This window comes from Aaosphaeria arxii, assembly GCF_010015735.1.
Source record: "Aaosphaeria arxii CBS 175.79 unplaced genomic scaffold BU24scaffold_2, whole genome shotgun sequence".
NCBI lineage: Eukaryota > Fungi > Ascomycota > Dothideomycetes > Pleosporales > Aaosphaeria > Aaosphaeria arxii.
This window is the reverse complement of record NW_022983475.1, coordinates 4,995,609-5,022,561: the sequence shown is the minus strand read 5'-3', so window position 1 is coordinate 5,022,561 and position 26,953 is coordinate 4,995,609. Positions and strand designations below refer to the sequence as shown.

General features: G+C 49.4%; 11 protein-coding genes across 11 annotated transcripts; 6 read left to right on the top strand and 5 right to left on the bottom strand.

The window, feature by feature from the left end:
• Window positions 1–1,510: 1,510 nt before the first annotated feature.
• On the bottom strand, window positions 1,511–2,685 carry BU24DRAFT_136627 (uncharacterized protein). Its single transcript, XM_033521093.1, has one exon. It carries the CDS (start codon window positions 2,367–2,369, stop codon window positions 2,004–2,006), a length of 366 nt encoding a protein of 121 aa, XP_033388639.1. The 5' UTR covers window positions 2,370–2,685; the 3' UTR covers window positions 1,511–2,003.
• On the top strand, window positions 2,686–4,595 carry BU24DRAFT_136628 (kinase-like protein). The gene has a single exon (XM_033521094.1). The coding sequence runs from the start codon at window positions 3,001–3,003 to the stop codon at window positions 4,321–4,323; it is 1,323 nt and encodes a 440-aa protein (XP_033388638.1). The 5' UTR covers window positions 2,686–3,000; the 3' UTR covers window positions 4,324–4,595.
• On the bottom strand, window positions 4,596–7,441 carry BU24DRAFT_477481 (Zn-dependent exopeptidase). Its single transcript, XM_033532991.1, has 8 exons — window positions 6,922–7,441; window positions 6,662–6,853; window positions 6,520–6,608; window positions 6,122–6,455; window positions 5,962–6,055; window positions 5,604–5,899; window positions 5,520–5,545; window positions 4,596–5,446 (listed from the first exon to the last, which is right to left on the bottom strand). Exons 1-8 carry the CDS (start codon window positions 7,430–7,432, stop codon window positions 4,835–4,837), a joined length of 2,154 nt encoding a protein of 717 aa, XP_033388637.1. The 5' UTR covers window positions 7,433–7,441; the 3' UTR covers window positions 4,596–4,834.
• Window positions 7,442–7,937: 496 nt separating this feature from the next.
• On the bottom strand, window positions 7,938–9,207 carry BU24DRAFT_419841 (uncharacterized protein). The gene has a single exon (XM_033527312.1). It carries the CDS (start codon window positions 8,930–8,932, stop codon window positions 8,234–8,236), a length of 699 nt encoding a protein of 232 aa, XP_033388636.1. The 5' UTR covers window positions 8,933–9,207; the 3' UTR covers window positions 7,938–8,233.
• Window positions 9,208–10,038: 831 nt separating this feature from the next.
• BU24DRAFT_342314 (MFS general substrate transporter) lies at window positions 10,039–11,393 on the top strand (the record flags this gene model as incomplete). Its single annotated transcript, XM_033523313.1, has 4 exons — window positions 10,039–10,115; window positions 10,167–10,214; window positions 10,275–11,158; window positions 11,224–11,393. 4 exons carry the CDS (start codon window positions 10,039–10,041, stop codon window positions 11,391–11,393), a joined length of 1,179 nt encoding a protein of 392 aa, XP_033388635.1.
• A 299-nt stretch (window positions 11,394–11,692) lies between these two features.
• BU24DRAFT_136550 (peptidase family T4 protein) lies at window positions 11,693–13,353 on the top strand. The gene has a single exon (XM_033521092.1). The coding sequence runs from the start codon at window positions 11,991–11,993 to the stop codon at window positions 13,227–13,229; it is 1,239 nt and encodes a 412-aa protein (XP_033388634.1). The 5' UTR covers window positions 11,693–11,990; the 3' UTR covers window positions 13,230–13,353.
• A 1,740-nt stretch (window positions 13,354–15,093) lies between these two features.
• On the top strand, window positions 15,094–19,222 carry BU24DRAFT_340464 (P-loop containing nucleoside triphosphate hydrolase protein; the record flags this gene model as incomplete). The annotated part of the gene is made up of 7 exons (XM_033523229.1): window positions 15,094–15,445; window positions 15,503–15,670; window positions 15,724–16,688; window positions 16,736–17,577; window positions 17,628–17,679; window positions 17,734–17,967; window positions 18,020–19,222. 7 exons carry the CDS (start codon window positions 15,094–15,096, stop codon window positions 19,220–19,222), a joined length of 3,816 nt encoding a protein of 1,271 aa, XP_033388633.1.
• A 298-nt stretch (window positions 19,223–19,520) lies between these two features.
• On the bottom strand, window positions 19,521–20,503 carry BU24DRAFT_448594 (class I glutamine amidotransferase-like protein; the record flags this gene model as incomplete). Its single annotated transcript, XM_033530900.1, has 2 exons — window positions 19,715–20,503; window positions 19,521–19,645 (listed from the first exon to the last, which is right to left on the bottom strand). The coding sequence occupies exons 1-2, from the start codon at window positions 20,241–20,243 to the stop codon at window positions 19,521–19,523; spliced, it is 654 nt and encodes a 217-aa protein (XP_033388632.1). The 5' UTR covers window positions 20,244–20,503.
• A 592-nt stretch (window positions 20,504–21,095) lies between these two features.
• Window positions 21,096–22,444, top strand: BU24DRAFT_490073 (NAD(P)-binding protein). Its single transcript, XM_033533687.1, has 3 exons — window positions 21,096–21,383; window positions 21,440–21,674; window positions 21,730–22,444. The coding sequence occupies exons 1-3, from the start codon at window positions 21,354–21,356 to the stop codon at window positions 22,251–22,253; spliced, it is 789 nt and encodes a 262-aa protein (XP_033388631.1). The 5' UTR covers window positions 21,096–21,353; the 3' UTR covers window positions 22,254–22,444.
• A 61-nt stretch (window positions 22,445–22,505) lies between these two features.
• Window positions 22,506–23,320, bottom strand: BU24DRAFT_406866 (uncharacterized protein; the record flags this gene model as incomplete). The annotated part of the gene is made up of 2 exons (XM_033525783.1): window positions 22,506–23,134; window positions 23,284–23,320. The coding sequence occupies 2 exons, from the start codon at window positions 23,318–23,320 to the stop codon at window positions 22,506–22,508; spliced, it is 666 nt and encodes a 221-aa protein (XP_033388630.1).
• Window positions 23,321–23,595: 275 nt separating this feature from the next.
• Window positions 23,596–26,405, top strand: BU24DRAFT_490071 (Neutral/alkaline nonlysosomal ceramidase). Its single transcript, XM_033533686.1, has 2 exons — window positions 23,596–24,242; window positions 24,313–26,405. The coding sequence occupies exons 1-2, from the start codon at window positions 24,007–24,009 to the stop codon at window positions 26,342–26,344; spliced, it is 2,268 nt and encodes a 755-aa protein (XP_033388629.1). The 5' UTR covers window positions 23,596–24,006; the 3' UTR covers window positions 26,345–26,405.
• The last annotated feature ends 548 nt before the right edge of the window (window positions 26,406–26,953 follow it).

Here is a 26,953-nt window from a genome sequence, read left to right as displayed (position 1 = left end):
GAGATCGGGGAGATGAATGTGCCTGCAGTGTCGGTAGGACATTGCGGCTGTGGGTATGATATCGAGACATTTGTCCAGTTTTGGTGGAGGAAGGGGTAGGAAACCTTTGTAGATGAAATGAGAAAGGAAATACAAGAAGAAAAGCTTCTTATCCATTCTGAGTCGCCTGCGTGACAATGTTTTGATAGCTGTATATGTGGTTGGTATTTGCTACGAGCATGCGAGATGGGGTACTATTCCAGTTTGTTCAAGAACGACGAGTGAGGAGTTGGACTTGGATTGCACGTCAAGCTAGAAGTACAGCATAGAGGCAGGCAAGGTAGCAGGCTACCAAGGAAAGCTAGTGCACATGGCGATCGCTGATGGTGAGGTTGTTTTTAGTGAAGTGTAACGCACGACGACGTCACCATCCCCGGCATCCGGCACCATTTATGATAGAAGATTGGGGTTGAGTGGGGGGAGGGGACATACCATACATATCTTTTTTTTTTGTATCATTGGGGATCTGTACATAAAATGTATGATGTATGGATGTCATGAAGCATAAAGCTCGAATGGAAACAGTTAAGATGGGATCGGTGGTGGTGGGTGGTTCAGTAATGCTGAGTCGATTCGGTGCTACGGGTACTAAACTACTACTACTTTGTATATTCGGTATCTTACAAAGTATGCGCAACCAACGCGAGGTAAACATGATCCTAGCCGACTCGAGTATAGATGACTGATTGACTGACTGGCCAACTTATTGATATCTAGTAGGTTGATTGCTTGACGTAGCTATTCACTGTTATGTGTCGCTATCAGTGTGACATTCCGTTAGCCAGGTGGATGATCAGTCCTTGAGGAGGGAAGAGAGCAGTGACTGGAGGATACTACTCGTAGGAATGATGAATGTAATTGAGAAATGAAGAAAAGAGAAAATGGGTAAAGAGTACGTGAGTGATCGGCAGTATTAGGAGTAATGGTATAAGTGAGGGTTGAAGATGTCACGATGGAGGAAGAGATTGTAACGGAGTAAGGTAGAGATAGACTAGGGGAGCGTCTATGGGAAGGTACATGGCTGTCAGTGGTGGATGAGGGAGGGATGGCAGGAACGCCGAACCAACCAAGTCAAGCACGTTGGGCCGGCGCCCATTCTAACAGGATAGCGGCAACGACTAAAAATCTTCGGATTCTTTCCATGAGGATGATGATATTCCCCTTCTAACTCATCATTCCATTCCCTTCCCTTCCCTAATCAACTCTATTTCTCCACTGTTGGATGATATGCCTACCCCAGGGCTTTGACACTGATCAATTCCGGTTCTACGGGCTATCATCTTGTGTGTGAGAGGGGTGATGGTGATGGGAATGGATTTTCTGATGTGCATGAACGCCGATGGTTATTATGGGTCGGTCTCTTTTCGGATGCATCTCTAGTCCGCATAACTACCGGATTAGACAATCTGTCTGTCTGCTTCTATCTATGTATGCATTCTGAAGTCAGGTCCAATTCCAAAAGTAAGTGATGGTTAAGTAATAAAGAGTAAGTGGTGAGATGTAAGACGTGGAAATCCCTCATGGCTTCTCTCCCCCCTTCTTTACCACCAATCAACCCCTATATAGCAAAGTCATCTAGGTATGTATGCACATGTACTCCGTAACAATTGCTCGTATCTTGAATAACCCGCGCCCCCGGATTACAACGGTAAGCTTGGGATTAGTTGGAATACTTAGCGGTAGCCTACACCTACGTTCGGGTAGCACGAGGCCGTAGCACCACCAACCGTAGCTCTTCGTTGTCACGGTTGTCACGGTTGGCACAGTTGGGTCGTTGGGTCGTCGGATCGGTGGTCGCTGGCCGTAATCGTCTGTAATGCAAAAGAAAATCCTTGAACGGGAGGGGGGTTTTAGGTAGCCTTGAGGTTGCCCTCTCTCAAACCTTTTCTTCCCTCTCATTCTCTCATTTATTTAACTCCATTCCCATCTTTTCTTCTGATTTGTGTTGTATTGCAGCATCAATTTCATTCACCCGCGCGGTCGTTCTGCGCCGTCGCGATCCACACCCACATCCGCATCCATACCCATTCACGCACACACATCCACAGTCCATACAGAGGCAAGCATTCACACACGCGGTGGTTGCGCATCACATTGCCCATCACATCAGCAGCCAGCACGAGCACCAACACCAGCAACAACACCAGGAATACCACTTTGATCAACTCCGAACCACAATCATGCTCCGGGCCATCTGACCTTTCCCTCTTCCTACGTATCCTCCTTTGGTCTCTCTTTCTATTGTGTCCGTCCCATTTTCCTTGTACTATATTCTCTTGTATTGCCATAATCTTCGCTCCCTTCTCTTCTTCTACTTCTTCTTTTCTCATACCTGGGCAGATACTCTGTCCTCTCTCTAATTGTATTTCCCTTATTCTTGAATCTTCACCCTTTACTGCATGTACAACGGCATCGCATTACACTCTGTTCATTCCATCATCGCACCTTTATTCACCTTTCACTCCCTACGCCACGCCCACGCCACATCCTCCCTCTACCATCTTTCCCCCGCATCGCTACTCGCTTCGTCCGTGTCTCTCATTGTTCGGACTTTTCCTCTTCTTCCTTTTCATTGGAGAACAATTCCCACCGCTGTACATTCTATTCATTGTTCACCAAGTCGTATTCATTTACTGCCACTTTCCTGTTCCACGCGGGGACTCGTCCAGCAAATCTATAATCCCCGAATCGTCTTATCTATCATTCACTGCACTTGCAATCGGCAGACCAATCAGAGCCCATACCGACATCAGCATTTCGGCATACCGTCCACTGTATTAGGTATCCATCCACCACATACCCAACCATTTCCTACTCGGGTTACCAGGATCAATCATTGGATATCCAACTCCTGATATCAACACCTATTTTGACCTGCCCTTTTGGCATACTTCTACTCCCTGAAGCATCTTCCCATTTTTCTTTTCTGAAAAGGAAGGAAAACTCTCATACAGAAGCACCATGGAAACACCCAGGAGACCCCAGGTTCTTCGGGTCGCCACCTCGCCCCCTGATTGGCCTTGTGCCAGCACCGTCGCAAACCAGTCTTCCCCATCCATGACAGTCGCAGTTCCCATCACGCCGCCACTGACTCCCTCACGATCAACTCAATCGGTTCCAGAATCGACGGAATGCCCAACAGAGCCACCCAGATTGGCCCTCTCGGGATCTGGCATAGATTCAACAATATCAGGAAATCACTATCTGGATTTCAACGTCGTCGAAACCGAGCCCAAGGCATTTCCATACCTTATCACCGACTATTCCTACAACAGGAAGAACAAATTGGGACAAGGCGCTTGGAGTGATGTATACCTCGCGGATCCATCTCCCTCACAAGCAACTTCATCAAACGTTCTGGGTCCAAAAAATGGGATAGAAGCGACACCTCCATTGACCCCGACCAAGCGGGAACGGTCCGCTTTTCCACCAGTCGTACCCAAGGCATACGCTATCAAAGTGCCAGCCATGCGCTCTGCGAAGGCAGTTCTCGAATCAGAAGCCCGTGTCCTATCTTACCTGTCCCGAGATCCGCGTTCTCGGGACCATATCGTCACATTCCATGGACTCGACACGAGAAACGGTGCACTGGTCCTCAAGGCGATGTCCAAATCACTGGAATCCTGGATTGATGAAGATCTGAACAACGCTACCGAATTCGCTCGGTCCAAGATGCTTGCTGATATGTTTCCTCGCGTGGCTGGGAGATTACTGAAAGGGTTGTCATGGCTGGCTTGGCGTGGATGCACACATGGCGACATAAAGCCAGCCAACATCTTGATATCGTTTGGGTCTGGGTCTGGGTCCGAGTCTGAATCCACTACCACAGCAATGGAGGTCGTGTATACCGACTTCTCGTCTGCCACTCTTTCCCACCCTGCCAGGTCCTCGACCCCCATCACTGCCGCCCAGTCCGGCGCAGGAACATGGGATTACCTCAGTCCTACCCTCCTATCCTCTATCACGCCTCACAAGCCTTCCCCCGAGACCGATCTGTGGTCGCTGGCCATGACGCTGCTTGTACTTGTGCTCGGCCGTTCGCCGTTCAGCTGCGCGCCGAGTACAACCCTCAAGCGGGATTTCATAAGGAAAGGAAACCCGCTGTTGTACATGACTTACGGCGATGATGCGGCCTCGAATCGCGACAGGATGAACAGTCTGTCACAGGCTCTGGGCTTCAATGTGCGGAAGTGGTTCGAGTGCGTGTTGTCGTCGAATAGGGATGTGTATGTCCCTAGCGCCGATGAATGGAGGCGTGAGCTCGAGTGCGGAATCTCTCTCTGAACTACGGGCGGATAGGACGAGGCATCAAGTTCGCTCGCTGTCTGCCTCTTTCTCTTCGACTTTATCCTTTATGGTTCGGTGTTAACGGTGTATGGCTCCTTCGAAGCCCTTTCCTCTTCCTACTTCTTCTCCTTTCCTCATCTATTTTATCGGGGTTCTCTGTGGATTCGGACATTCGCTATATACCCAATACCCAATACCCGTTCTTATCATACAAAAAATGGTGGATCATGCTGAAATATAGAGCTTTTGTAATAAGTACACGCGTGCAGGTGTCTTCGATTCATTTCGACCTTTTTCTACACGTATATGGCAGTTTAGTACTGGATTAGGTGCTCTCGTCTTGTACATGATTCATAACTAGAGCATCTCATCACGAGTATACAAAATTGCGTTGAGAATATGCACCTTTCAGACATTGATAGTCTCAAACAATCTCAACTACATCTATCGCATTGTCAAACAACAACCATGTTTCCCTCCCACAACAGCCGTGAAGAAAGACCACACATTAGTAATTAACCTCCAGAATCTCCGCCGCTCTCAAAATCGCCCCTGCAGTCTTCTCAATCCACTCATTAGCAGCCTCCTCATCACCTTTATTAATACTATCCGTGACCGCCGGGAACACATCCGCGCCGTATCCGTTATCGATACCCGGCGCACTGATCGTATTCTTGAACGTCTCTCTACCCGGCAATCCGCCCGCGCTCGCGAACCCCCTCGAGAAGTCCCGGTACTTCGAGTTGACCACTCCCAGTATGACTGTGTCGTTGAAGGCGAGGGCCTGGTCCGCGACTCTCTTTATGTTGGCAGCTTGCTTCTTGAACTCGGCGATACCGGATGCGATGGGACTGATATCCAGGTCGGGGAAGTCCGAATCCGCGACTGTCTCGTTAAGCTCAGAAAGGTAGGCCTCGAGCACCGTGGCGGCGTTGGGGAGGTCCCAGGGGACGAGAACGTCGTCGGCGACATGGTAGAGGATCAAGGATAGCCATTGGCCTATCGCGGCGTGGAGAGAGAACTCGGGATCGCCGAACCGGGACATCCAGGCGTAAGAGTCGTAGTTTGAATGGTAGTGGTATATGGGGTCCTTTTTGCCTCCATCTGAGCCGATGTCAATCTGTTTGTGACTTTATCAGTACGACGTGTAGTCCAGTGATTAAACAGAGGTCAAGGTAGAAGGGGGTCCTTACACATCCGATACCGTTTTGATAGAAGCCTACAAGCTCGATTTAGCATGGAAAGATTTACTGGCGTGTCTATGGGGTAAGACTTACTCGCATAATCACTTCCACTTCCAAGGGGAGAGATCTCGCCTTCGGTGACATTATACCACATATCGTACAGTGTTGGGAAATCACCCCAGCCTTCGGGGTACAGGACCTTCTTCATCTGTTCCACGACGAAAGTCTGAATCTCGCCGCTGCCGGAGAAAGAGGTTCGCGGACCAGAGACACCAACATCGATGTTTAGGTAGGCAACGGCCGTGGAGGTGAGCCATGGAAGGTGAGACTCAACCCACTCGGTCGATCCTTGGAGCCCAAATTCCTCCGCATCCCAGGATCCCAGTACACTTGGAAGAAGTTCACGTTAGTGTGGTCTACGTGAATTGAGGACTATGAATTTAGGACTTACATTGTTCTTCGGGGCTTCCATCCCTTCTCGAGTAGTTTGCCAAAAGCATTCGCCAGCTCGATCAAGATGGCACTGCCAGAGTTTGGATCGGCAGCTTTTCACAAAAGGTATCAGCATGTAAAAAGTATAATGGTAGCGCAATAAAGAAGTTCAGCCTTACCTCCTCCAATGACCCAAGCGTCTCTGTGATTGCCGACTACAACGACCTCGTCAGGGCTCGTGCCGTTGATTATGCCAATAACATCCCAGACAGGTGCAATGTAGCCGTTCATCAAATGATCGATATTTACGACCGCGCCAGGTGCAGGTCCGCTGTCATAAGTGATGTTGCCAAATGCACCGGTCCAACCACTCTTGTTGGCTTCTTTGGCAGTGACGCCGTGGCCTTGCAATGCTAGCAACAGTGCATGACCGTCTTTCATGCTCAGTGGTATCGATGGGATGGACGGATTATAACGAGACACATCGCCGCGAGGCGAATCCTCGGAAGACGCCTTGAATAGATATTAGCACAATCTTTTATTGTGCTTTATCCTGAAGCTAAAGGAAAGGACTTACCCAACCAACAGTTGTTGGGTCTCCAGAGTAGATGGAAGAGAAGCGAACACTCCCCCTTTGTATCGAAGACGGGTTTCTAGCAGGTCCGTCTTCATCGGAGTCAGTATGTCGACTTCTAGGCCAACTCTGGGGGTCGACTCACTGGGGTAGGCTGCATATCCATTCTCTTCAGTAATCTCACCATCATCCAGTGGATCTGTGTAGATGACCACCCCGGCCATATCCCTGTCTTGCGCATTCTTTACTTTGGTGCCTCGGTAGATGCCTCCATAGTTCGCCAGTGCAATCTTGCCCTTAAGTTCAATGCCTGCGTCCTCCAAAACCTTGAAATCCGCTTGAGTGCCACGTCTTTGGGGTCATCAGTAATACGATGGAACATGAAACGGGGAAGGCACTGAATACACACATACCCAACATAGACATATTCTGCAGTCACATTTCCACTCCCGCTCATACCGTGATAAGCGGGGATGAGGTTCGGGTAAGAGCTCGTGTCATCCTCTGCTAAGACTTCCTCGACCAGATTGGCCTTGTGAGTCGTTCCGTCTGGCCTAATAAGTGTCAAACTAGAGTGATTGGGGTATGTCACCCATATTGGATACTCGGCCAGGTATGCATCAAAGCCTGCTGCTCTCCACTTATCAGCCGTCCACTCTGCCATGGTTTTGTTGTGTGAGCCCAGGTGGTCGCCATGGGTGTAGTAGTAACTCCAATCGCTGATGGATTTGTTGTCAAATGAATTTACCAACACAGATTCAACGTCGCTGAGTGCTGGTGGATAGTCAACCTCGGCGCGTTTAGCATGGTTGTTATGCGATTGGTGTTGATGTTTTCGACGGTGAAGCGCATCCCAGTCTCGCTGGCAAGCCGATGCACCACCTAAGAGCATTAGAAGCGCCAGAAGTCGCCCCATTGTGACCGAATCTGATGATGTTTTTCAATGCAGAGTGAGACTATATTATTGTAAGATTGAAAAGTGGAAAGGCACACTTCTTTAAAGCGACATTGGTACTTCCTGACGACAAACGTTGACGCCATTGCCGCAGCGCTATCGGCAGTCAAGTACCCGAAATGCAAGGTAGCAATCGTTTCCCAGTCTTGAACCAGCGATACATCCATATAGACCCCATGTTCGTAATGTCGTGCTCCGCTGGAGCTGCCTTTTCGAGGCATGAGCATGCAGCAATACCCTTGAACGGCGGGGTATCTCCTTGGCGGACTGCTTATACCAGTCAAGATTCGAGGTAGGATGAACAGTACAATTGCTTGGCCGACGTCGATATGTGAGGTGTATTTTGTTGTAAGGGAGTTGGACAAGGGTAGGATGCTGCTGTGCGTTTCTGTCTTGATTCACATTAAATTTTCATGTTTGGGGCGGAGGACAGCAATTGACTCGCGAACGGTGTAAAAGTGTGAAGTGGAAGATCAGATTATATTGAGTGTCAAGGATAAGTACAATTCTGGAAATCGACACAAGTGACAATTGAAATTTAATAGTTATAACAATTACTAGAAATGTGTGTTATCGTCTGTGCAAAAGACAAGCAAGGGTATCCGTTGTGATAATCGTTCGAGCCTTGCCGAATCAGTGGAAAGCTGAGGAAAAAGGTATTAGTAAAGAAAAAACCATGGACAAAAACCGTCACGGTGTCGAAGCGAAAGTGCTTGGATGCCTGCATCAAAACTGGTTTAGAAGAGTCGTCTTATCGTCGGGTCACGGTCGATAAGGTGGTGGGGGATCGTCCCGTTCACCAAGGAAAGTAGATTCGGAGTAATGTGTAGACGAAGAAGACCCGAAAGCTTCTGAAGCATCGTCCACCGTTGCTCTGCCTGGACGGGGTTCTTGACGTTGGATCCCATCGTTCGAAGGGTGATAGAAGGCAGGAGTTGACGCGCTGAAATGTGCGTTGTTATATACCGGATGCTGCTGTTGCGGCATGTTTGCATGGCCGTGGCGGTGTGTTGAATTTAGATGTTGGGGTCGAGTCGGTAGAGGAGGTATAAATTCAGGTTGCGTTAAGCCGTTCGCAACCGGCATATGAGATATGGTTGCGAATGAATCGGCGCGACTTAATGGCTGTATTTGTGGCTGGAACTGAGCTGCATTCGAAGGGTGTTGAGGGTATGGTCTCGACTGTATTGGAAGCGCCTGAGTTGTATATGGCCTTTGCTGGGGGACAGGCCGAACTTGAGGTTGCTGCTGCACACCATGACAGGCATATTTTAATTGCTGAGGAGGAATTGCCTGTTGCTGTGGTGGCTGCGCTTGTTGTATCGCCCCGGGATATGTGTTCTGTCGATGTTGCTGGCCGTATTGCACTTGAGATCTTTTCTTCTGTTCGTTTTTGTTCTTATAATGTCGATGGACTAGATAACCTCCCACTACAAATTCGAGTCCGCCGAAGATGACCATGATGTCAGTCGGGTCTACCAGGGATGGCCCGGGCTAGGCAGACGATGGCGACGGATTCGATGATCGGCCTGGCGATCTACAAGTAATGGGACGTGCCACGGATGGGTCGAAGAAAGCCGCTCGTGAATAATGTATGAAGGGTGGAATGGTGAGGTTGAGAAAGAAAAGGCGAAGATGTTGATGGAGGAATCGGGATGTTTTTTCTTGTTGGTGACTGCTCAGCCTCAATGCTCACATGCACGTTCGCTTACTTGTGCTTTGTACTCTAGTAGGAGAAGAGGAGTGTAAGAGCTGGTTGGAGCCAAGAGTGGATTATTGGTGGCCGGCTAATCCGACGAGGTGGCGGAACTCCTGGGAACTCGAGCACTTGCACCTTGATTTGGACTCTAAGTGGATCGCTTGGACCGCCAATAATGATGATGGTATGCGAACGGTTACGTGCAAGTTGCGACTAGGTCGAAACCCCGGATTCCCAATTGTTGTTATCATATGGATATGTTATTATTGTATGTCTAACTACCTACACAGTAGGTAGATAAGTAAGCATGAGTGCATGTTACCGGTCACTGACATTACACATCACAAGTAAAATATTTACCTAGGTACCTATATCCAAGGAAGTACTCCGTAGATGAATGTCTTTCCGGTCCGGTGGAAGAGATACTAGATCGGGCTAGGAGTCCATTTCCTTCCTTCTGCATGCCAATTACCTCGTATGTAACTATTGCATCTGCTCATCATCGTGTGTCTTGGTATGCTAAAAGGCCCCCGAAGTTTCCCCATCAGTAGGCCAATCCCCCGCCTTTCCTTTCTCTAAATAGTGATGCTTGCGAAATCCAACAATATATCAATTTCACACGCATACAGTTGTCTTTGTACGCATCTTGCATGTCTTCACATGGGGCAATCGACCATCTATCCTTGATCCCTCTGACCCTGACGGCATGTCTTCTACAGCACCAGCGGTGACCAGTTCGTTGGATGACATAGATCCACACCGACAAGATGTCGAAATGCGGGATATGCAAGCATCGCCCAATGAACCTGGCAGCGGAGATCCAGTCCGAGACACACAGGATGATTCTAAAGTTTTGAATAAGGATAACATGATCAAGATCTGTGTTGCTGGTTTTTCATTCTTCTTCTCAGGGGTAAACGATGGTAGCCTTGGTGCCCTTACGCCGTAGGTCTTCAATTGAAGGATAACAATATACGTTTGCTAATAAGGTTCCAGGTACATAATCCGGAAGTATCATGTTGGAACGGAATATGTCGCCATCATGTAAGTTTCAATCTTTAAGCACCTAGTTGCTGTACTTACTGATACTTATCAAACCATTAGATATGCATCGTCTTTTGCGGGATGGCTTCTCGCGGCTTCGACAAACAGCCATTTGTCTCGTTACCTTGATCTCGGCGCTCTACTCACCGTTGGTACCGTGCTACAATTGATCGGCCAACTGCTCCGCTTCTGGAGTCCACCATTTGGACTCTTCGTCGTCACCTTTTTCTGCCAAGCGACCGGTATGGGTATTCAAGATGCCCATTCGAACACATTTGTCACCTCGATCAAAGGGGCGCATAGATGGCTTGGTTTTATCCACGCCATGTATGCTCTCGGCTGCCTTGTAGCGCCGTTCGTTGCCACGGCCATCGCATCGCGCATTCCGCAACAATGGCATCTCTTCTATACTTTCTTGGTCGGAATCGGTACCATCAATGCTATCGCAGTGCTCATTGCATTCCGCGACTCTCTGAAAATTCACAAGCAGCTGGCTGCGGAAGATAACACCAGTCGCAGTAAGAATGCGACCAAAGATATCAAGGACACACTTAAAAACCCATCAGTGTACCTGCTCTCCATGTTTTATTTCTTCATGCTTGGAACAGTCATCACTGCCGGAGGCTGGATCGTGGAATACCTCATCTCGGCACGAAATGGCAAACTCCCCGAAGTTGGATATGTTCCGGCTGGTCTCTGGGTAGGGACATTTCTTGGACGAGTCCTCCTTTCCGAACCCACGTATCGCTATGGAGAGAGGAGGATGGCCCTGGGATATTGCGTATTGATGCTTGCGCTGCAATTGATATTCTGGCTGGTTCCAAACCTGATCAGCAGCGCGATCACGATATCATTCTTTGGGTTCTTCTCTGGACCTTTGTTTGCAACGGGGATGAGCATTGCTTCGAAACTGTTCCCGAAACATATCCAACCTACGGCACTAGGTATTTCTACCCTCTTCTATAGAAAGAACGGACTTGAATCATTTTGCTAACAACGGAACTTCCAGGGTTTTTGTTTGTGCTGGCCCAAGCAGGTGGCTCTCTGTTTCCTGCTTTGACGGGCGTAATAGCAAGTCGAGCAGGAGTGAAGGTGCTGCAGCCTATGCTTGTCGGACTGATTGTCGCAATGGGTATCTCTTGGGTGCTCGTCCCAAAAGTTCCAAAGCGGGCTGAGTGAACCTGACTGTAGGATGCTGAATCCTGGCCGTGTAGCTACGGCATAGCTCGATTATGCGAGATGGGTAGTTTTGGGCAAGAGTCTTTGTTAGAACATACGACATATCTGTGCTGTATGACTCCTCGATTAATTGTATATGTGCTCCATTGCCTATGATGGTAAGCTATTAGGTTGATTGCACCGCGTTCTGCCTCAGGTATGACTCCTTACTTGCCCCACATAAGCACCACCTTCCTATTGGGGACGAACTTGTGGACGAACTCCAACAGTAATTCGACTCCGGTTCCCTCAGCCCTTGACTGCTTCGTAAATCTTACACAAATTGAAGCAAATCATTGAAGCAGCGTTGTAGGGTCTTCTTTGTTGTGTTGATTGTGGATCCTACTTTCGCACTGCGAGATTAGATGTGACTCTTACCAATACCCCGCTTGCTGGGCGATACTACCCTTCTTTCAGAAGGACGAGGGATTGCTGGTGAACGTAAATGTGGAAGGACATGAACGATCCTATCCATCTTGAAGAACATAAGAGGATACTCGAGTCCTTCAATTTGAAGGGCCACTACCTCATTACGCTTGATATCTAATAGTTTCAATCATGTCTTCTTCAATTCCCTCACGTTCCACTTCTGCCCAAGTTCCTCGTCAGCGGATCAGGGATTTGCTTCCGACGGTCTATCTCGGACGATACAATACTGGATCTAAGAATAGTCTGACCGACATCCCGGGAGTGCTAGTCTCTACGCAATCCATCCACTCTTCGCCAAAGTATCCCAATGCAGCACCAAACTCTATCAACACTGGAGTGACTACCATTCTGCCGCGCAAGGATTGGTTCTCCAAAGCATGCTTTGCTGGTATATTCCGGTTCAACGGATCCGGCGAGATGACAGGGACTCATTGGATCGAGGAGACGGGTCTATTGCATTCTCCCATTGTGATCACGGGAAGCTTTGGAGTTGGCTCTGCATACAACGGGATTTACGAACACGCCATTCGTGACCACTCCGACGAGAGTGGGAAGGTGGATTGGTTCTTGACTCCTGTAGTTGCGGAAACCTTTGATGGATTCCTGCACGACGTGACCAAATTTGCAGTGACGCCTCAGCATATTATCAAAGGCATGGATGAAGCCAGCGGTGAGCCCGTCAAGGAAGGAAACACTGGGGGTGGGACGGGGATGTTGTGTCATTGGTTTAAAGGAGGCACGGGGTCATCCTCGCGCATCGTACCCGCGGACAATGATAAGACTTATACAGTTGCTGCCTTGGTGCAAGCGAACTACGGTGCAATGCGAGATTTTAAGATATCTGGTGCACCAATCGGCCGGCTGATCTACGAGGAGCAGGAGAGGAAAGCGAGAGAGAATCCGGATGACCCAGAGCTACTTGCACAATCTCAGCTGCTGTTCCAGATCGCAAAAGCAAAGGATAAGAAGGACGGGAGCATCATCGTCATCTTGGGCACCGATGCACCCCTACATCCTACCCAACTCCAGCGCCTTGCGAAGAGGGCGACGGTCGGCCTGTCAAGGGTCGGAGGCTGGGGTACAAATCCGTCAGGGGACATATTCCTGGCGTTCTCGACAGGAAACCATCTAGACGTGCAGACTGTGACCGCCAACAGCAAAAAGGTCAATCCATGGTCACCCAGGGAAGTGGGAATCGAGATGGTCGATGATCAGACGATTAATGCACTATTCGAATCAGCAGCAGATGCGGTCGAGGAATCGATCCTGAATGCAGTGTGTATGGCAGAGACGATGGCAGGACATGGCGCGACTGTGGAGGCACTGGATCTTGGGAAGGTGAAAGAGTTGATGGCAAAGTATTTGTAGATGATTAACAGAGATGAATGGAATAACATGTATATATTAACGACATGGACGTTCAGGAGATGCATTGCTTGTCTGTGTTAAGCCTTCTTGGTTCATGTCTGTAACGCGAAGCGGGTAAGGCACTCTATGCACCAAGGGCTAAGAAATGTACATACCTATATTGTATCGTGTACGAGTGAGTAGCATTAACACTACGTCAAGGTTTGAGAGTGGAGTGGTTGAAATTGGAAGACAATGGTTGACACTGAATGAATGGTATGAGCCAATCCGAATGCGAAGCGAGCTGTTACGGACTCGTTCCCATGCGACGAGGTTGGTTTGGCGTGAGTGAAATGAGGGAAGTGACTAACCTGAGATGGTTTGGTTTACGTCCAAGCGGCAAGACGGCAAGACGGGACGCCGATGTTCCGACGATTCATTCCTCGTATCCGTCGTATCTTTCCGCATGGAGTATCATTCTAGACTCTTTCCCTTCTGTCTTCCTCGTCCTCCTTCTCTCACCCTCCGACCATCCGCTCCCAATGCCCCCCAGGTCGTGTTCTTGTCCGCAATCGTCTATCTAATTCTACGTTTCCAGCCACAAGCAAACGTGTTTCATGGGATGAATTCAAGTCGTCTCTCAAGCTACGGGTATAATGTACAAAACACTAACTATGAATATCAGTAATTATTAGCTCTCATGGTCGCCGTTTCGGTCTCCGTACACGCTGTAGTTATGAGAATTTACAAGTATTTACAGAGTACCAAGTACACTACAGTAACAATACGCTGTCCACCCGCTCTTGAGTCTCCACTCCACTCTCCACTTCTCTCTCACCCCCTCCCCCACCGTCTTTGCCCCTTTTCATGCAGTCGGATCCCTCCTCTTAATCGGTTGACGCCACTCTTCATCGCCGCCTATTGCGTGTCGCTCTCGTATTATACGCGGCTTGCCTCCGCCTATTGCATCTCACTCATTCCGGTGACATGTTGGAGACACTAGGTACCTTCCCTGCGATTGATCTCATATCAGGCCAGCCGCTAGAATCGAATTGTTCCCGTGAATCCTGTCCGTTTAGGCAGACACACCGCGTATATTCTTGCATCGTGCCGGTGACTTCGTCCGGAAAGAACAGTTCAACAATTTCCGTCTCTTTCCTACACTTCGCATTTCTTCACTCATATGTGTTGGACAACTCGCTAATAGTACTCATGCCGTACGAGTACTCATACCGTCCACATATATAGTTGGGAGCGGGTGCTCTTGTCCTGCAACCCGCATCGCGCTTAGGATCGCCTTCTGGGCCGTTCTATCCTTATTTTCCTCCATTAAGAAGGTCGCCAACCATCTCACCCGGCCCTGCCCTCCCTCATCTTCTTCATCTCAATTGGCAACTTGTTCTTAAAAACCCTCTGCGCGTCTTACTCCTCTCGCTCGAGTGAGCCAGGGTAGAGCAGCTTCCAGAGAGTTCGCATTAGTTACTGGTACTACGCTTCGAGTACGAGTACTACAAGTACTGGGAGCAACGTGAGAAACACTAGCCACCCGTACGCAGTACTTTGACGAATGAGACGCACATAATACACACCCACCATAACAATCGCTTGCGTTAAATTGTACTCACAATTGCTTATTCTTGCTTGGCGGCCTCGCTTTCGCTAACGAACACCCGGTTACCACAAGGGTAAGTTTGTTGCCGTGTATGGAGTGATTAGTGCCTTGATCAGAGCCACACCATCGGCCAGTCCCCACCCAACCCGCGTGGCCGAGGCTCAGCGTTCCTTCGAATCCATCCTCTCTTGTTTTCGTCCTCCTCTTTTCTTTTTCTCTCTTTTGTATTCTTCACTAACCTCCTCAGATACTGTTCGATCAAGTCAGCCCGCGATGGCTGCTGAAGTCGTCAATAATGAAAAGGGCGCTTCGTCTGCCGAGGAGCTGCCCGTCGAGGCTACAGCGGGACTCAGCGAACAGGAGAAGGCCATCATAGAAAAGCAGACCCATGTTCCAAGCATGAGCATTGGCTACTTCTCCTTGTTCAGGTATGCGAACAAGAAAGAACGCCTCATCATGTTCGCCTCCTTTGTGGCCTCCATCGGTGCCGGAGTTGTGATGCCATTGATGACCCTTGTGTATGGAAATTTCGCTGGAACCTTCACGAGTTTCTCGGTGGATGCTGTTGCTGCGGCCCACTTCAGGCACCAAATCAATACGTTCAGTCTGTATTTCGTCTATCTCGGTGAGTCCAGACCTATTGATGTTTCAAAAATAAAAGTCTAATCATTGTCGTTGTCAGGTATTGCCAGCATTGTCTTTGTGTACTTCAGCATCATCGGCTTTTCCCACACAGGAGAGAAAATCACCCAACAGATTCGAGAGTTGTACTTGAGAGCTATCTTCCGCCAGAACATTGCCTTCTTTGACTTCCTAGGATCCGGAGAGATTACGACAAGAATCAGTTCTGGTGATTATTGCAAACGACTACCATACTCACCGCTTGCTAATGCTATGGCGTAGATATGAATTTAGTCCAGGATGGAATTGGTCAGAAGATCGGCCTCTTCGTCAGTGGAGTGTCCATGTTTATCGCTGCGCTGCTCGTTGGATTCATTCGCTCCTGGAAACTCACACTCATCATGTTCTCGGCCACCGTTGCGATCGCGGCTATGATGGGCGTGAATGGTCGAAACATGCAGATCAACCAAACAAAATCTATCGACGAATATGCCACAGCAGGGACCTTGGCCGAAGAAGTCATTTCATCCTCGCGAAATGTCACTGCTTACGGAACGCAGAAGCGTCACGAGACCAAGTACAAGACATTCCTTGACAGGGCGTCTGCCTTTGACTTTCGCGGAAAATTCTGGCTCACGTCGATGATTGCGGGCATGATGGGCGTGCTAAATCTGCAATATGCTCTAGCATTTTGGCAGGGTCACAGGTTCTTGCAGTCTGGGGAGCTCGGCGTAGCGCAAATTCTCACGGTTGTCATGTCGTCTATGATAGCCGGAATCTCCATTGGTCACACCCTTCCACACATTGCAGCCTTTGGCTCTGCTGTCGCCGCTGCCACCAAGGTTTTCAACACTATAGAGCGTGAAACGCCGATCAATCCTGAAAGCGAGGAGGGCCTAAAACCAGAAAAATATGTTGGCGTAATCGAGTTCAAAAATGTCAAGCACATCTACCCATCGCGACCCGATACGACTGTTCTAGAAGATTTCAATTTGACGGTACAGCCCGGCAAGATAGTCGCCCTTGTGGGTGCTTCAGGGTCAGGAAAGTCGACGATCTTTGGTCTTCTGGAACGCTTTTATCTCCCCATGGCCGGCCAAGTCACCTTGGATGGCAACGATGTTAGCGCGCTGAATCTTAAATGGCTCCGACGACAAATGGCAATAGTCAGCCAGGAACCGGTTTTGTTCAGTACTACAATCTACGAAAGTATTTCCCATGGTCTTGTTGGGACCGAGCATGAACATGTAAGTCCTCTTTGCCGCCCCAGCACTGCCAAACTAATCAAACCAAGGCTGCGGACGAAGTTAAACTGCAACTCATCGAGCAAGCTGCCAAGATCGCCAACGCTTACAACTTTATTGACGAGCTTCCTGATAAATTTCAAACCAAAGTAGGCGAGCGCGGCAACCTGCTGTCTGGTGGCCAGAAACAACGTATTGCTATTGCCAGAGCCATCGTATCGGATCCGAAAATTTTACTTCTTGATGAGGCCACTGCGGCTTTGGACACCAAATCAGAGAGCGCAGTCCAGGAGGCACTCGACAAGGCATCTAAGGGCCGCACCACCATCGTCATCGCCCATCGTCTTTCCACAATCAAGAACGCCGATAATATCGTAGTAATGGCCAAGGGTAGGATCGTCGAACAAGGCACGCACGACGAACTTCTAGCTCTCGGAACCGTTTACCACAGCCTCGTGCAGGCCCAAGAACTTACTTCGCATATTCATCCTGGAGCTCAAAATGCCACCAAAGATGGAAATGGCCAGGTTGTTTCTGACGCTGAAAAATTGGAGCTTGTACGAACAGCCACCACTAGGCCGGAGTCAGTCAAGGCATCTATCATGGGCAAAGAAAAGAAAGAGACAACTTGGGAGTTGATAAAGTTCAGCTGGCAGATGAATGACGGCGAGCATATGCTGCTTATTGCTGGATTTACCTTCTGCTTCCTCGCAGGCGCGACACCAGCTATACAGGCCATTTTCCTGGGTAATTCAATCACGTCACTACTGGCACCAGAACTAACAAATGGCGGCCACGATGTTAAGTTTTGGTGCTGGATGTTCTTCATGTTGGGCATTGTTACTTGGATACTCTACTTCTTGCAAGGAGCTGCTTTGTCTCGAGGATCAGCGTAAGTGAACAGGCCCTATTCAACTACGAAACCTACTAACGATCAAACAGTCGCCTTATTGCTCGCGTCCGCGAGAAGGCTTTCAGCTCTGTACTCCGCCAAGTATGTCTGATCGTAGTTATCATTCTTTCTCTAAATGACTGACAATCCTTCTAGGACATTGAGTTTTTCGATGGTGATACTGTTACTTCGGGTTCTCTAGCAACGTTTCTATCCACCGAGGCCAACCGGTTAGCAGGTGTCAGTGGGTCTACATTGGGATCTATCATCAATGCCGGGGCTTCCGTAGTCGTTGCTGTGATTGTTGGTCTTTCTTTTGGTTGGAAGCTTGCGCTGGTTTGCACTTCAACAATCCCGATTCTACTCCTTTGCGGCTACTTCAGATTCTATGTATGTTGCCCTCCATGACTGTTAAGGGCACAAATCACTGACCAACTTCCAGGCTCTCATACGCATGGAGAAGCGCACCAAAGAATCGACCGACGCTGCTGCTTTTGCCTGCGAGGCTGCGTCGTCCATTCGAACAGTCTCATCTCTCTCACTCGAGACACACCTTCTGGAGCAGTACCGCAAGAAGCTGGGTGAACAAGCGGTTGGCAACATGCGCTTCACCCACATCTCGGCAATACTCTATGCGCTCTCACAGGGTCTGTCCTTATTCATCTTTGCCCTGGTCTTCTGGTATGGAGGAGGCCTCATGTTGAGCATGGAGTACACTGTTGTACAGTTCTTCATTGTCTACTCCGCGATCATCAACGGTGCCAACTCCGCTGGAGCTATATTTTCATTTGCTCCTGATATGGGCGAGGCCCGCGACGCCGCACAGTTGCTCAAGACCTTCTTGAACAGGGTACCGAAGATTGACTCTTGGTCAACAGAGGGCAAACAGATCGATAGCTTGCAAGGAAGTGTCGAGCTACAGAACGTGCGCTTTCATTACCCTGGCCGACGAGATCACAAGGTTCTTCGTGACGTCAGCCTCACCGCTGATCCAGGACAGTTCATTGCTCTTGTCGGCGCCAGCGGCAGTGGAAAGTCTACTGTTATGGCACTATTGGAGCGCTTTTACGACCCAACATCCGGAGCGGTGCTTGTGGATGGCGTTGATTTGCGCGAATACAACATACAAGATTACCGATCGCAGTTGGCCATTGTCTCGCAAGAATCTATACTCTACACAGGGACAATCCGGGAGAATATTTTGGCCGATAAAGAGGATGTCTCGGATGAAGCTGTGGAGCGTGCCTGCAAAGACGCAAACATCTACGAGTTCATCACCTCACTGCCCGACGGTTTCAACACCCTAGTCGGCGCGAAAGGTGCCCTTCTCTCTGGTGGTCAACGCCAGCGCATCGCCATCGCTCGCGCACTCCTACGCGATCCTAAAATCCTCCTTCTTGACGAAGCTACATCAGCTTTGGACAGTTCTTCCGAGCGCGTTGTTCAAGCTGCTCTCGATGCCGCTGCAAAAGGAAGAACTACTATTGCTATCGCGCATCGTCTTAGTACTATTCAGCACGCCGATGTGATCTTTGTGTTCGACCAAGGCAAGATTGTGGAGAAGGGACGCCACGATGAGTTGGTTGCAAGCAAAGGTGTGTATTGGGAGTTGGCACGGTTGCAGGCCATGGGTGCACCGCAGTAGTCATTGGCCTGAAGGTTGTTGTTCATTTGAGCATGATGATACCCTTTTCCTCTTTTCCTTGTTTCCACTCACCTGTAGATGTCCTAAAAATATCATTTCCCTTTGTACATCATTGTAATACGTAAACCATGCACCGCATAGAACGGGCTAGAATTTTCCTCACATTATTCCCCTTAGAGGACCGCAACGCAACTGTACAAACAAGTCATACAAGAGATTTCTCGAACATATTTTTGCTTCATCAATCCCTTGGAACCCATGTTAAGCAAGCGAACGACCTTAGAAGTGGTGGTCTTTTCTAAGATCCATAATCTGCTGGCCTGGGTTCGACATCCGCTTGGGACAAAACAATCTCCGACAGAGTTCCCGGCCAACGTTGGCGCAAATAAACGGCCATCATATCCATTCCATTCGTAATTCCACCTGTTCCGACGGTTAGAATCTGGCTCTTCACATCGGAAATTTGAAAAATCGTAAAAGGGTGGCACATACCAGACGTCCAGATCTTCCCATCATTAACATATCTCTTATCCTCCCACTTCACCTCCTTAAAACTCTCCTCGAGCAGACCCTTAACCCCTCTCGTACCAGTCGCTCTCTTCCCGTTCAACACGCCCGCAAACGCCGCCACAAACACCCCCGTACAAATCGTCAGCAGCTCAACCCCACTCTCGACATGCGCCCTCACAAAATCCAGCACCTCCTCCTCTGGCCTCAAACCCGGCGGTGGGCCCGGAATAAGCAAGATGTCGAGCTTCCCCGGCGCGACGCTCGGGTCGTCGAGGCCCGCGTCGACCTTGAGATCCAACGCAGCCGTCGTCGAAGCGCTGGTGCTGGGCCCCGAGAGCGAGATGTAGGTTATCTGGAGGTCCTCGTCCGGGATGGCTTGGGCGACTAGTTCCGCGGGACGATTGCAGGCTTCGAAGTAGGAGCGCTTTAGCATGGCTAGGAGATCGATGGGACTTATGTCGAGAAGTTGGATTGGGGGGACGATGAGCACACCGATTCGAAGGGGTGCCATTTTGAGAGTATTTGTTGATTGTCACGTTACAAGTAGACTGTGTGGGTGGAGGGAAGGAGTTAAGCAATTAAGGAGTTGATGTCGACGTTGGGAGTTGGTTGTATGAAAGTGAGGATAGGGATGGGGAGACAGAGCAGCACGGAAGTTGGAGGTACTCTCGGGAACGGGATTTATATAACTTTTTGGACGGGTACGGGTGACATACTGTCGTACCGTTGCAGGGGTAGTGGGTGCACTCGTTTTTCTTTTGACTGAAACGGATCGGATGTTGAAGACGAATAGCAAACCGCTTCATTGAATGCATGTTTAAGTACACTGATACATATCAATGCGTTACAGGGTTTGGGCGCGGTTAGTTCACGGCTTTCTAGCATGTTTTATTGATTGAAAAGGTAAGTAGACGTACGGGATGATACAGGATGTGGGGAAGGTGGACAACACCGGTCTTGGTTTAGATAAATGTGGAAAGAAAGCAGCGGAACGAACCGCTGTGCCGGTTATGTATGGTTTCTCTTGAACGGATTATATGAAGGAATGATTCCGCTGATGTACGATATATTCGGCGTTCTTCAATCTATCTTGAACTCGGAGTACTGTTCCTATAATTCCAACAACTCAATCCTATCTAGAGAATGGCTCAAGTGAATACTTTTTTGTGACCGTGAACATGAAAATGATTTCTTAGTAAGGAGAAAATCCAACTCTTGCGATTGAGAACCACATAATACAATAGTGAGCAAAAGAGAAGACGGTAGTCGGATGGTAAATGTAGCCGCGCCAAGCAACAACGGATTCCGGCGTTCCAAACACGAACCGATCCGGTCTCAGGCGATTTTATCTAAACTTCAGATGCTAGGATTAATAATCTGGTCTTTCCAGAACAAAGCGATGAGATCAGAGATCAACCTTCACTTCACCTTCGATCTTATAAAAGGAGTATACCTGAAGCCCGGGGATGGAATAACGTCCCGCCGAGCCTCGGTACATCTCCCCAGATTCCCGGGGTTCAAGAGGGACTCCGGCATTTCGATCATTATTCAACTCCAAGCTCTTCCCTTTAAATTTCTTCCTCTACCATTTTGATATCGTAATTCTACATACACAAGCAAGATGGATGTCTCGAATCTTTTCGGTGTCAAGGTATGTTTCTCTCTAGCTACTACTATCAAGCACGCCACGTGCTCACAACCATCTAGGACAAGGTGGTGCTCGTCACAGGCGGAGCGAAGGGAATTGGCCGCATGATATCAGAGGGCTTTGTCGCCAATGGAGCGAAAGTCTACATATCGTCCCGAGACGCAAAGGCATGCGAGCAGGCTTGCAAAGACTTGAATGCGCTCGGTAAGGGCAAGGCGGATTACATTACCGCGGACTTCTACAAGGAGGAGGATATCAAGAACCTTGCAGAGGAGCTTGGCAGGAGAGAGAAGAGTATGAAAACCGAAATCTATTATTGTGGCTCACCGCGAGGCTAACGAAGATCTAGAGCTCCACATCCTCGTAAATAACAGCGGCAGCAACTGGGGAGAGTCATATGATACCTATCCCAGCGCTGCATGGGATCGAGTCCTGAACCTCAATCTCAAGCGCGTATTCCAGCTCACCCAGGCTGTCACTCCTCTTCTGGAGGCGGCCGCATCGAGCACAGACCCGTCGCGGATTATCAATATTGGCTCCGTTGATGGACTTCGCGTTCCGGCCCTGGAGACGTTCGCGTACTCTGCATCCAAAGCTGGACTGCACCATTTGAGCAGGGTGCTGGCTAGCCATCTTGGCAAGAGACATGTCACGAGCAACACCATCGCGTGCGGGCCATTCCAGAGCAAAATGATGAAAGCTACTCTAGAGAAGTTTCAGGATGTAATCGAGAGTGGTGTCCCTCTTGGACGTATTGGAAGCCCCGAGGACGTCGCGGGAACGTGTATCTGGCTCGGAAGCCGTGCGGGAGCCTGGGTCAACGGTGCAACGATCGCCTTGGATGGAGGTGCTCTTGTTGCTGCCAAATTGTAAAAATCTGGGACAGCTCCTACTGTCGTGGACATCTTGTATATTACCGCATAAGCTCGCCCCATAGCAAAACATGTTTGATTGCAGGCCGTTGAGATATTGAAGCTGTATCAAGAAAACATTTTGGGGGTATCATTGGTTCTCCATCATATAGCGCCTGTTCTACTGGATCAATCCATCATCTTTTCTGCATCCCAGTACTGTCTTGAAAACCAAGAGAACAATGCAAATGCCTTTCGCGTCCTTCCAACGGATTTAAACAGCGCCAGCCCTCCTTCGCTCAAGTATCTGCTGCTTGAGCCCCTCAGCGGCAACCTCAGTCTCCAGGACTCTGCCTACGCCACGTTTCCAGGTCTCTTCCAATGTTGTGAATTCGCCACGCACAGCCTCCTGTTGAGAACGCTGCAGGGCGTCGATGTCTTCTTGTTGCTTCCTCACTTGGGCCAATTCAGTCTCGATGTCCTTCAGAATGTTCTCCAGCTGAAAATTGCCAGTCAACCAAGCGTTTTTGCCAAATTTCTCCAGCAATCCCAGCTGCGTTGATCGCGCCTGGAGGTACTCAGAGCTCGTGTATGCCTGCCTCAGAGCAGCGTTCCATTGCTGGAGGAGCTCTGGCTTGTCCTCATCGGAGGTAGGAGTCGTATTGGAAGGTTTCTCGGGCTCCTGGTAGCGCTTTGAGTCGATAGCAGAGAGCTTTGAACCCGCGTCGGCCTGGATGCGTGCGTGCTCCTGCTCGATGGCAGGCGAAAATGTAGGTGTGTACGATGCGGATGGGATGAGGGCTGGATGGAGTTGGGTTGGGTCGACACCCGCGCTCTTCATGTCGGCCTCAATTTGCGCTCGCGCGGCGGACATGGCGTTCTCGCTGGGAGGCGCATCAACGTCTGTAGTGATGGGGAATTAGTAGACTATTGAGAAGGGCCAGTCACTATGCATAAGATCCTATGCGCCTCGGAGATTGGGAAGTTTCCGGACTAGAAGGAGGGGATGGAGAAGGGGAAAAGGTTGAGTATATTGGGGTAACTGCACGTACAGGGAAGAGATTCGTAGTATTCGTTGATTAGAGGCATAGCGACGGAGTTGTGGAGATTGAATTGGCGCTGAGGAGAATGGGTGGTGGTGCGGTGTGAGGGAAAGAGGAAGTTCAATTAATTCTTCTGCCACTCAACTAAGTTGGTAGAGACTTGGGATGGCATGCGACGGGGATGGCCTGTGCATGAGATGGGATGGAGGAAACCTGACTAAACCCATCACAGCCTAGCACCTGACCAATCATTGCTCGTGATACTCGATAACGATAATAATAGGCCAGATGGGACGTCATCCGCCGCCCTCATCCGCCTCTGCCCTGGATGGTATGCACACTCTTGCACACGCTTGAACTCTTACAAACTTTCCACGAGTAGCTTTCACCACCCTCTCGTGCCTCTCCGAACCCCCCTCAAAACCCCCGCAGAAGCCCTTCTATCGAAGTTCGAGGCTGCCTCTTCTGGACAGCTCATTGAACCGCCCGGCCAATGAATCCACGTCTCTTCAAACATCGCCCCTAGCTACCCTAGCTACCTGAGCCACCTTCCCATCCAATCCTCCGAGACCTTTATCCACGCGACGCGCAGCTTTGCCATCCTCTCCCATCCTGGGTATTGCCCCAGTAGTCGGTTGAGGGTAGTCTGATAAAGCCCCAGCACCACGCCCGCTCGATGCTGCGTACAGCACTATCGCATTTCTCCTCCGAATTCTATCTCTAACAGCGAGAATGGCACGCTCGCATATTGTGGTTGCTATAGGCGCCGCCCTGGTTGCTTCGCTGATTATCTGCGAACTGGTCATACAGCTCGGATTCCCTCAGGTCGATTTCTGGCATTTGCGACTAGACCAGGACAAGCACCGAGAATTTCAACAGACCCATTTCTACAATGGGAAGCAAGCTGGAGTCAATGTCGATGATCCTTCACAGTATCTGATCGGCGTTGGAAAGGCCGATATCACAGGGTAAATTCTCATATATGCTCTAGCCCCAAGGGAGAATTCGGACCAGGGATTTCAGCTAACCAGCACTTAGACCCGTGGTCGAGCTCAATCTTATGGGCTATGCGAACTCTTCGCAGATTGGAACTGGCCTCCGCCAACGGCTCTACTCCCGTGCATTCATCATTGGCAATCCGAGCGATCCCAAGGACCGAATAGTATACCTGGTGCTAGATACTGCGACCGGGGATACCGCGATTCGTAATGGTGTCTTGGAAGGCCTCAAGAACCTGGGATCTGAATACGCTATCTATGGAAAGAATAATGTGGCCGTTACTGGAACGCACAGCCATTCTGGCCCAGGAGCTTGGCTGAACTACCTCCTACCTCAGATTACCAGCTTGGGATTTGATAAACAGAGTTACCAAGCCATCGTGGATGGTACTTTGCTGTCGATCAAGCGAGCCCACGAGGGGATCACAGTCGGGACGATCAGCTCGGGAACTACGAAGATCTCCAATGCCAATATCAACCGAAGTCTGTATGCCTACCTCGCTAATCCGAAAGAAGAAAGAGACCGCTATCCCGACAATGTCGATAAGACTATGACTCTGCTTAAGTTTACCAGAGTCAGCGACGGGAAGCATATCGGAGTTCTAAATTGGTTTGCCGTACACGGCACTTCCTTGCTTGGCAATCAAACAATTGTCGCCGCGGACAACAAAGGTGTCGCAGCCTACCTTTTTGAACAACAGGCTCAAGCAAATGCAGGTGCATTGAACGCAGCACCTGGTTTCGTTGCCGGATTCTCTCAAGCCAATGTCGGTGACACGAGCCCCAATGTGCTCGGTGCCTGGTGCGAAGATGGGTCTAACCAAGAATGTAAATTTGAAGATAGCACTTGTGGTGGGAAATCTCAAGATTGCCATGGACGCGGGCCGTTCTTTGGTTTGAATGATGGCGGTGCCAAGTCTTGCTACGAGATTGGAAAACGCCAATCCGATGGAGCGCTCCAGATTTACAATGCTAACTCCGGCCTCACATCGATCACAGGAGCTGTTCGCTCGTTCCACACTTTCGTTGACTTCTCCAACTTCAATTTTACCCATCCAAATGGTTCCACTGTGCATACATGCCCAGCTGCGCTCGGCAACTCTTTTGCAGCAGGCACTACGGACGGACCTGGTGCATTCGATTTCGTGCAGAATGATCCTGGTGCACCGAGCAATCCTTTTTGGAATGTAGTCGGTAGCGCCATCGCTCCGCCTTCAGCAAAGCAGAAGGCATGTCAGTACCCGAAACCTGTACTGCTAAATGTTGGAGAGGCAAAGACCCCTTACGACTGGTCACCTAACATTGTAGACATCCAAGTTCTGCGCGTTGGTCAACTGATCATCATTGTAACACCTGGTGAAGCAACTACAATGTCTGGCAGACGATGGCGGGAGGCTGTCTACAACAAGGTAGTCTCCTCGAAGATCGCATCTTCGCCAATAGTGGTCATTGGCGGACCAGCCAACACGTACGGTCATTATATCACTACTGAGGAGGAGTACGGCATTCAGAGGTACGAAGGCGCTTCCACGCTCTACGGCCCACATACGCTGAACGCGTACATCAACTCAACGCTCACTTACCTGCCGTACCTTGCCGATGATGTGCAAGGCAGCAATCCCGCTGGTCCTACTCCTGCCGACAATAGGAATCGAAGCATTTCGCTTATCACAGGCGTTGTTTACGATGGTGCACCACTTGGCAAGAAGTTTGGCGACGTTCAAACGAACGCAGGACCTAGCTATATTGCAGGGGCCAAAATATCGGTGACATTCGTGGGCGCAAATCCACGAAACAACCTGCGTCTTGAAGGTACCTTTGTTGCCGTTGAGAAGAAGGCAGACGGAAACACCTGGACGCAGATTCGCAACGATAAAGACTGGGAAGTCGTGTATGAATGGAAGAGAGTCAATGGCTTGACAGGAACGAGTGACGTCAAGATCACATGGGATACGGGAATTGCAAGTCCAGGAAGCGGAACGTACAGAATCAAATACTATGGCGATTCGAAAGCGGTGGGAGGGAAGATCTCCCAGTTTGAAGGTACTAGTGGAGAGTTCACGATTCAATGAGTGGTGATGCCTAAAGCACCCTGACGATAGCGTATATACATGAACTCATTTTTTTCTTATTAAATCTCGAGTGGTTTTGAGAAGAGTTTTTGAAATGTGAACATTTTCTCGAAGATTTATGATGTATGACAAAGAGCCACAATCTATGAAAACGTGATCTTGACATTCACATCACGTGACCAATATTGCAGTGTCTCTCACACAGCTCACTTATCCTATTTTATTCCATTAAATATGTAATGAACTATGTATTTTGAAAATCATTAATCGGAGAACATATAAACACGGACGCTCTGGTGAAATTGTAGCTGGCTGGATGACCCAAGAATAGAAGTCCCAGCATATTGCACGCGCATAGCTATGTACCGGGTACGAAGCTGCAGGTGGCGTGATTTTCCAACCTGAATAAAAGGGCCTCAGTTCCCTCTAGTTTTGAAGTTGCCAATACATCTTCGTTCACAAAGTCACTCAGCGAGTCGTTGGCCTTTATAACATAGTACATCAGCATCGAGATGGACACAAACCCCTGACAGGCGAAGGACGTACACCAAAGTGCCATTAATATCGAGCCGTGGGAACGTCGCCCCACGCCTTGATAAGGTCGCACAC

Excerpts from the sequence above, each read along its gene's own strand:
- BU24DRAFT_136628 (XM_033521094.1), top strand. The coding sequence starts at position 3,001 with ATGGAAACACCCAGGAGACCCCAGGTTCTTCGGGTCGCCACCTCGCCC.
- BU24DRAFT_136627 (XM_033521093.1), bottom strand. The coding sequence starts at position 2,369 with ATGAGAAAAGAAGAAGTAGAAGAAGAGAAGGGAGCGAAGATTATGGCA.
- BU24DRAFT_490073 (XM_033533687.1), top strand. The coding sequence starts at position 21,354 with ATGGATGTCTCGAATCTTTTCGGTGTCAAG. Across the intron at positions 21,384-21,439 it reads CGAATCTTTTCGGTGTCAAG|GACAAGGTGGTGCTCGTCAC; the intron begins GTATGTTTCTCT and ends ACAACCATCTAG. Across the intron at positions 21,675-21,729 it reads GCTTGGCAGGAGAGAGAAGA|AGCTCCACATCCTCGTAAAT; the intron begins GTATGAAAACCG and ends ACGAAGATCTAG.
- BU24DRAFT_419841 (XM_033527312.1), bottom strand. The coding sequence starts at position 8,932 with ATGGTCATCTTCGGCGGACTCGAATTTGTAGTGGGAGGTTATCTAGTC.
- BU24DRAFT_490071 (XM_033533686.1), top strand. The coding sequence starts at position 24,007 with ATGGCACGCTCGCATATTGTGGTTGCTATAGGCGCCGCCCTGGTTGCT. Across the intron at positions 24,243-24,312 it reads GGAAAGGCCGATATCACAGG|ACCCGTGGTCGAGCTCAATC; the intron begins GTAAATTCTCAT and ends ACCAGCACTTAG.
- BU24DRAFT_477481 (XM_033532991.1), bottom strand. The coding sequence starts at position 7,432 with ATGGGGCGACTTCTGGCGCTTCTAATGCTCTTAGGTGGTGCATCGGCT. Across the intron at positions 6,854-6,921 it reads TGTCTATGTTGGGTATGTGT|CGGATTTCAAGGTTTTGGAG; the intron begins GTATTCAGTGCC and ends GTGGCACTCAAG. Across the intron at positions 5,900-5,961 it reads TGGAAGCCCCGAAGAACAAT|TGTACTGGGATCCTGGGATG; the intron begins GTAAGTCCTAAA and ends ACTTCTTCCAAG.
- BU24DRAFT_136550 (XM_033521092.1), top strand. The coding sequence starts at position 11,991 with ATGTCTTCTTCAATTCCCTCACGTTCCACTTCTGCCCAAGTTCCTCGT.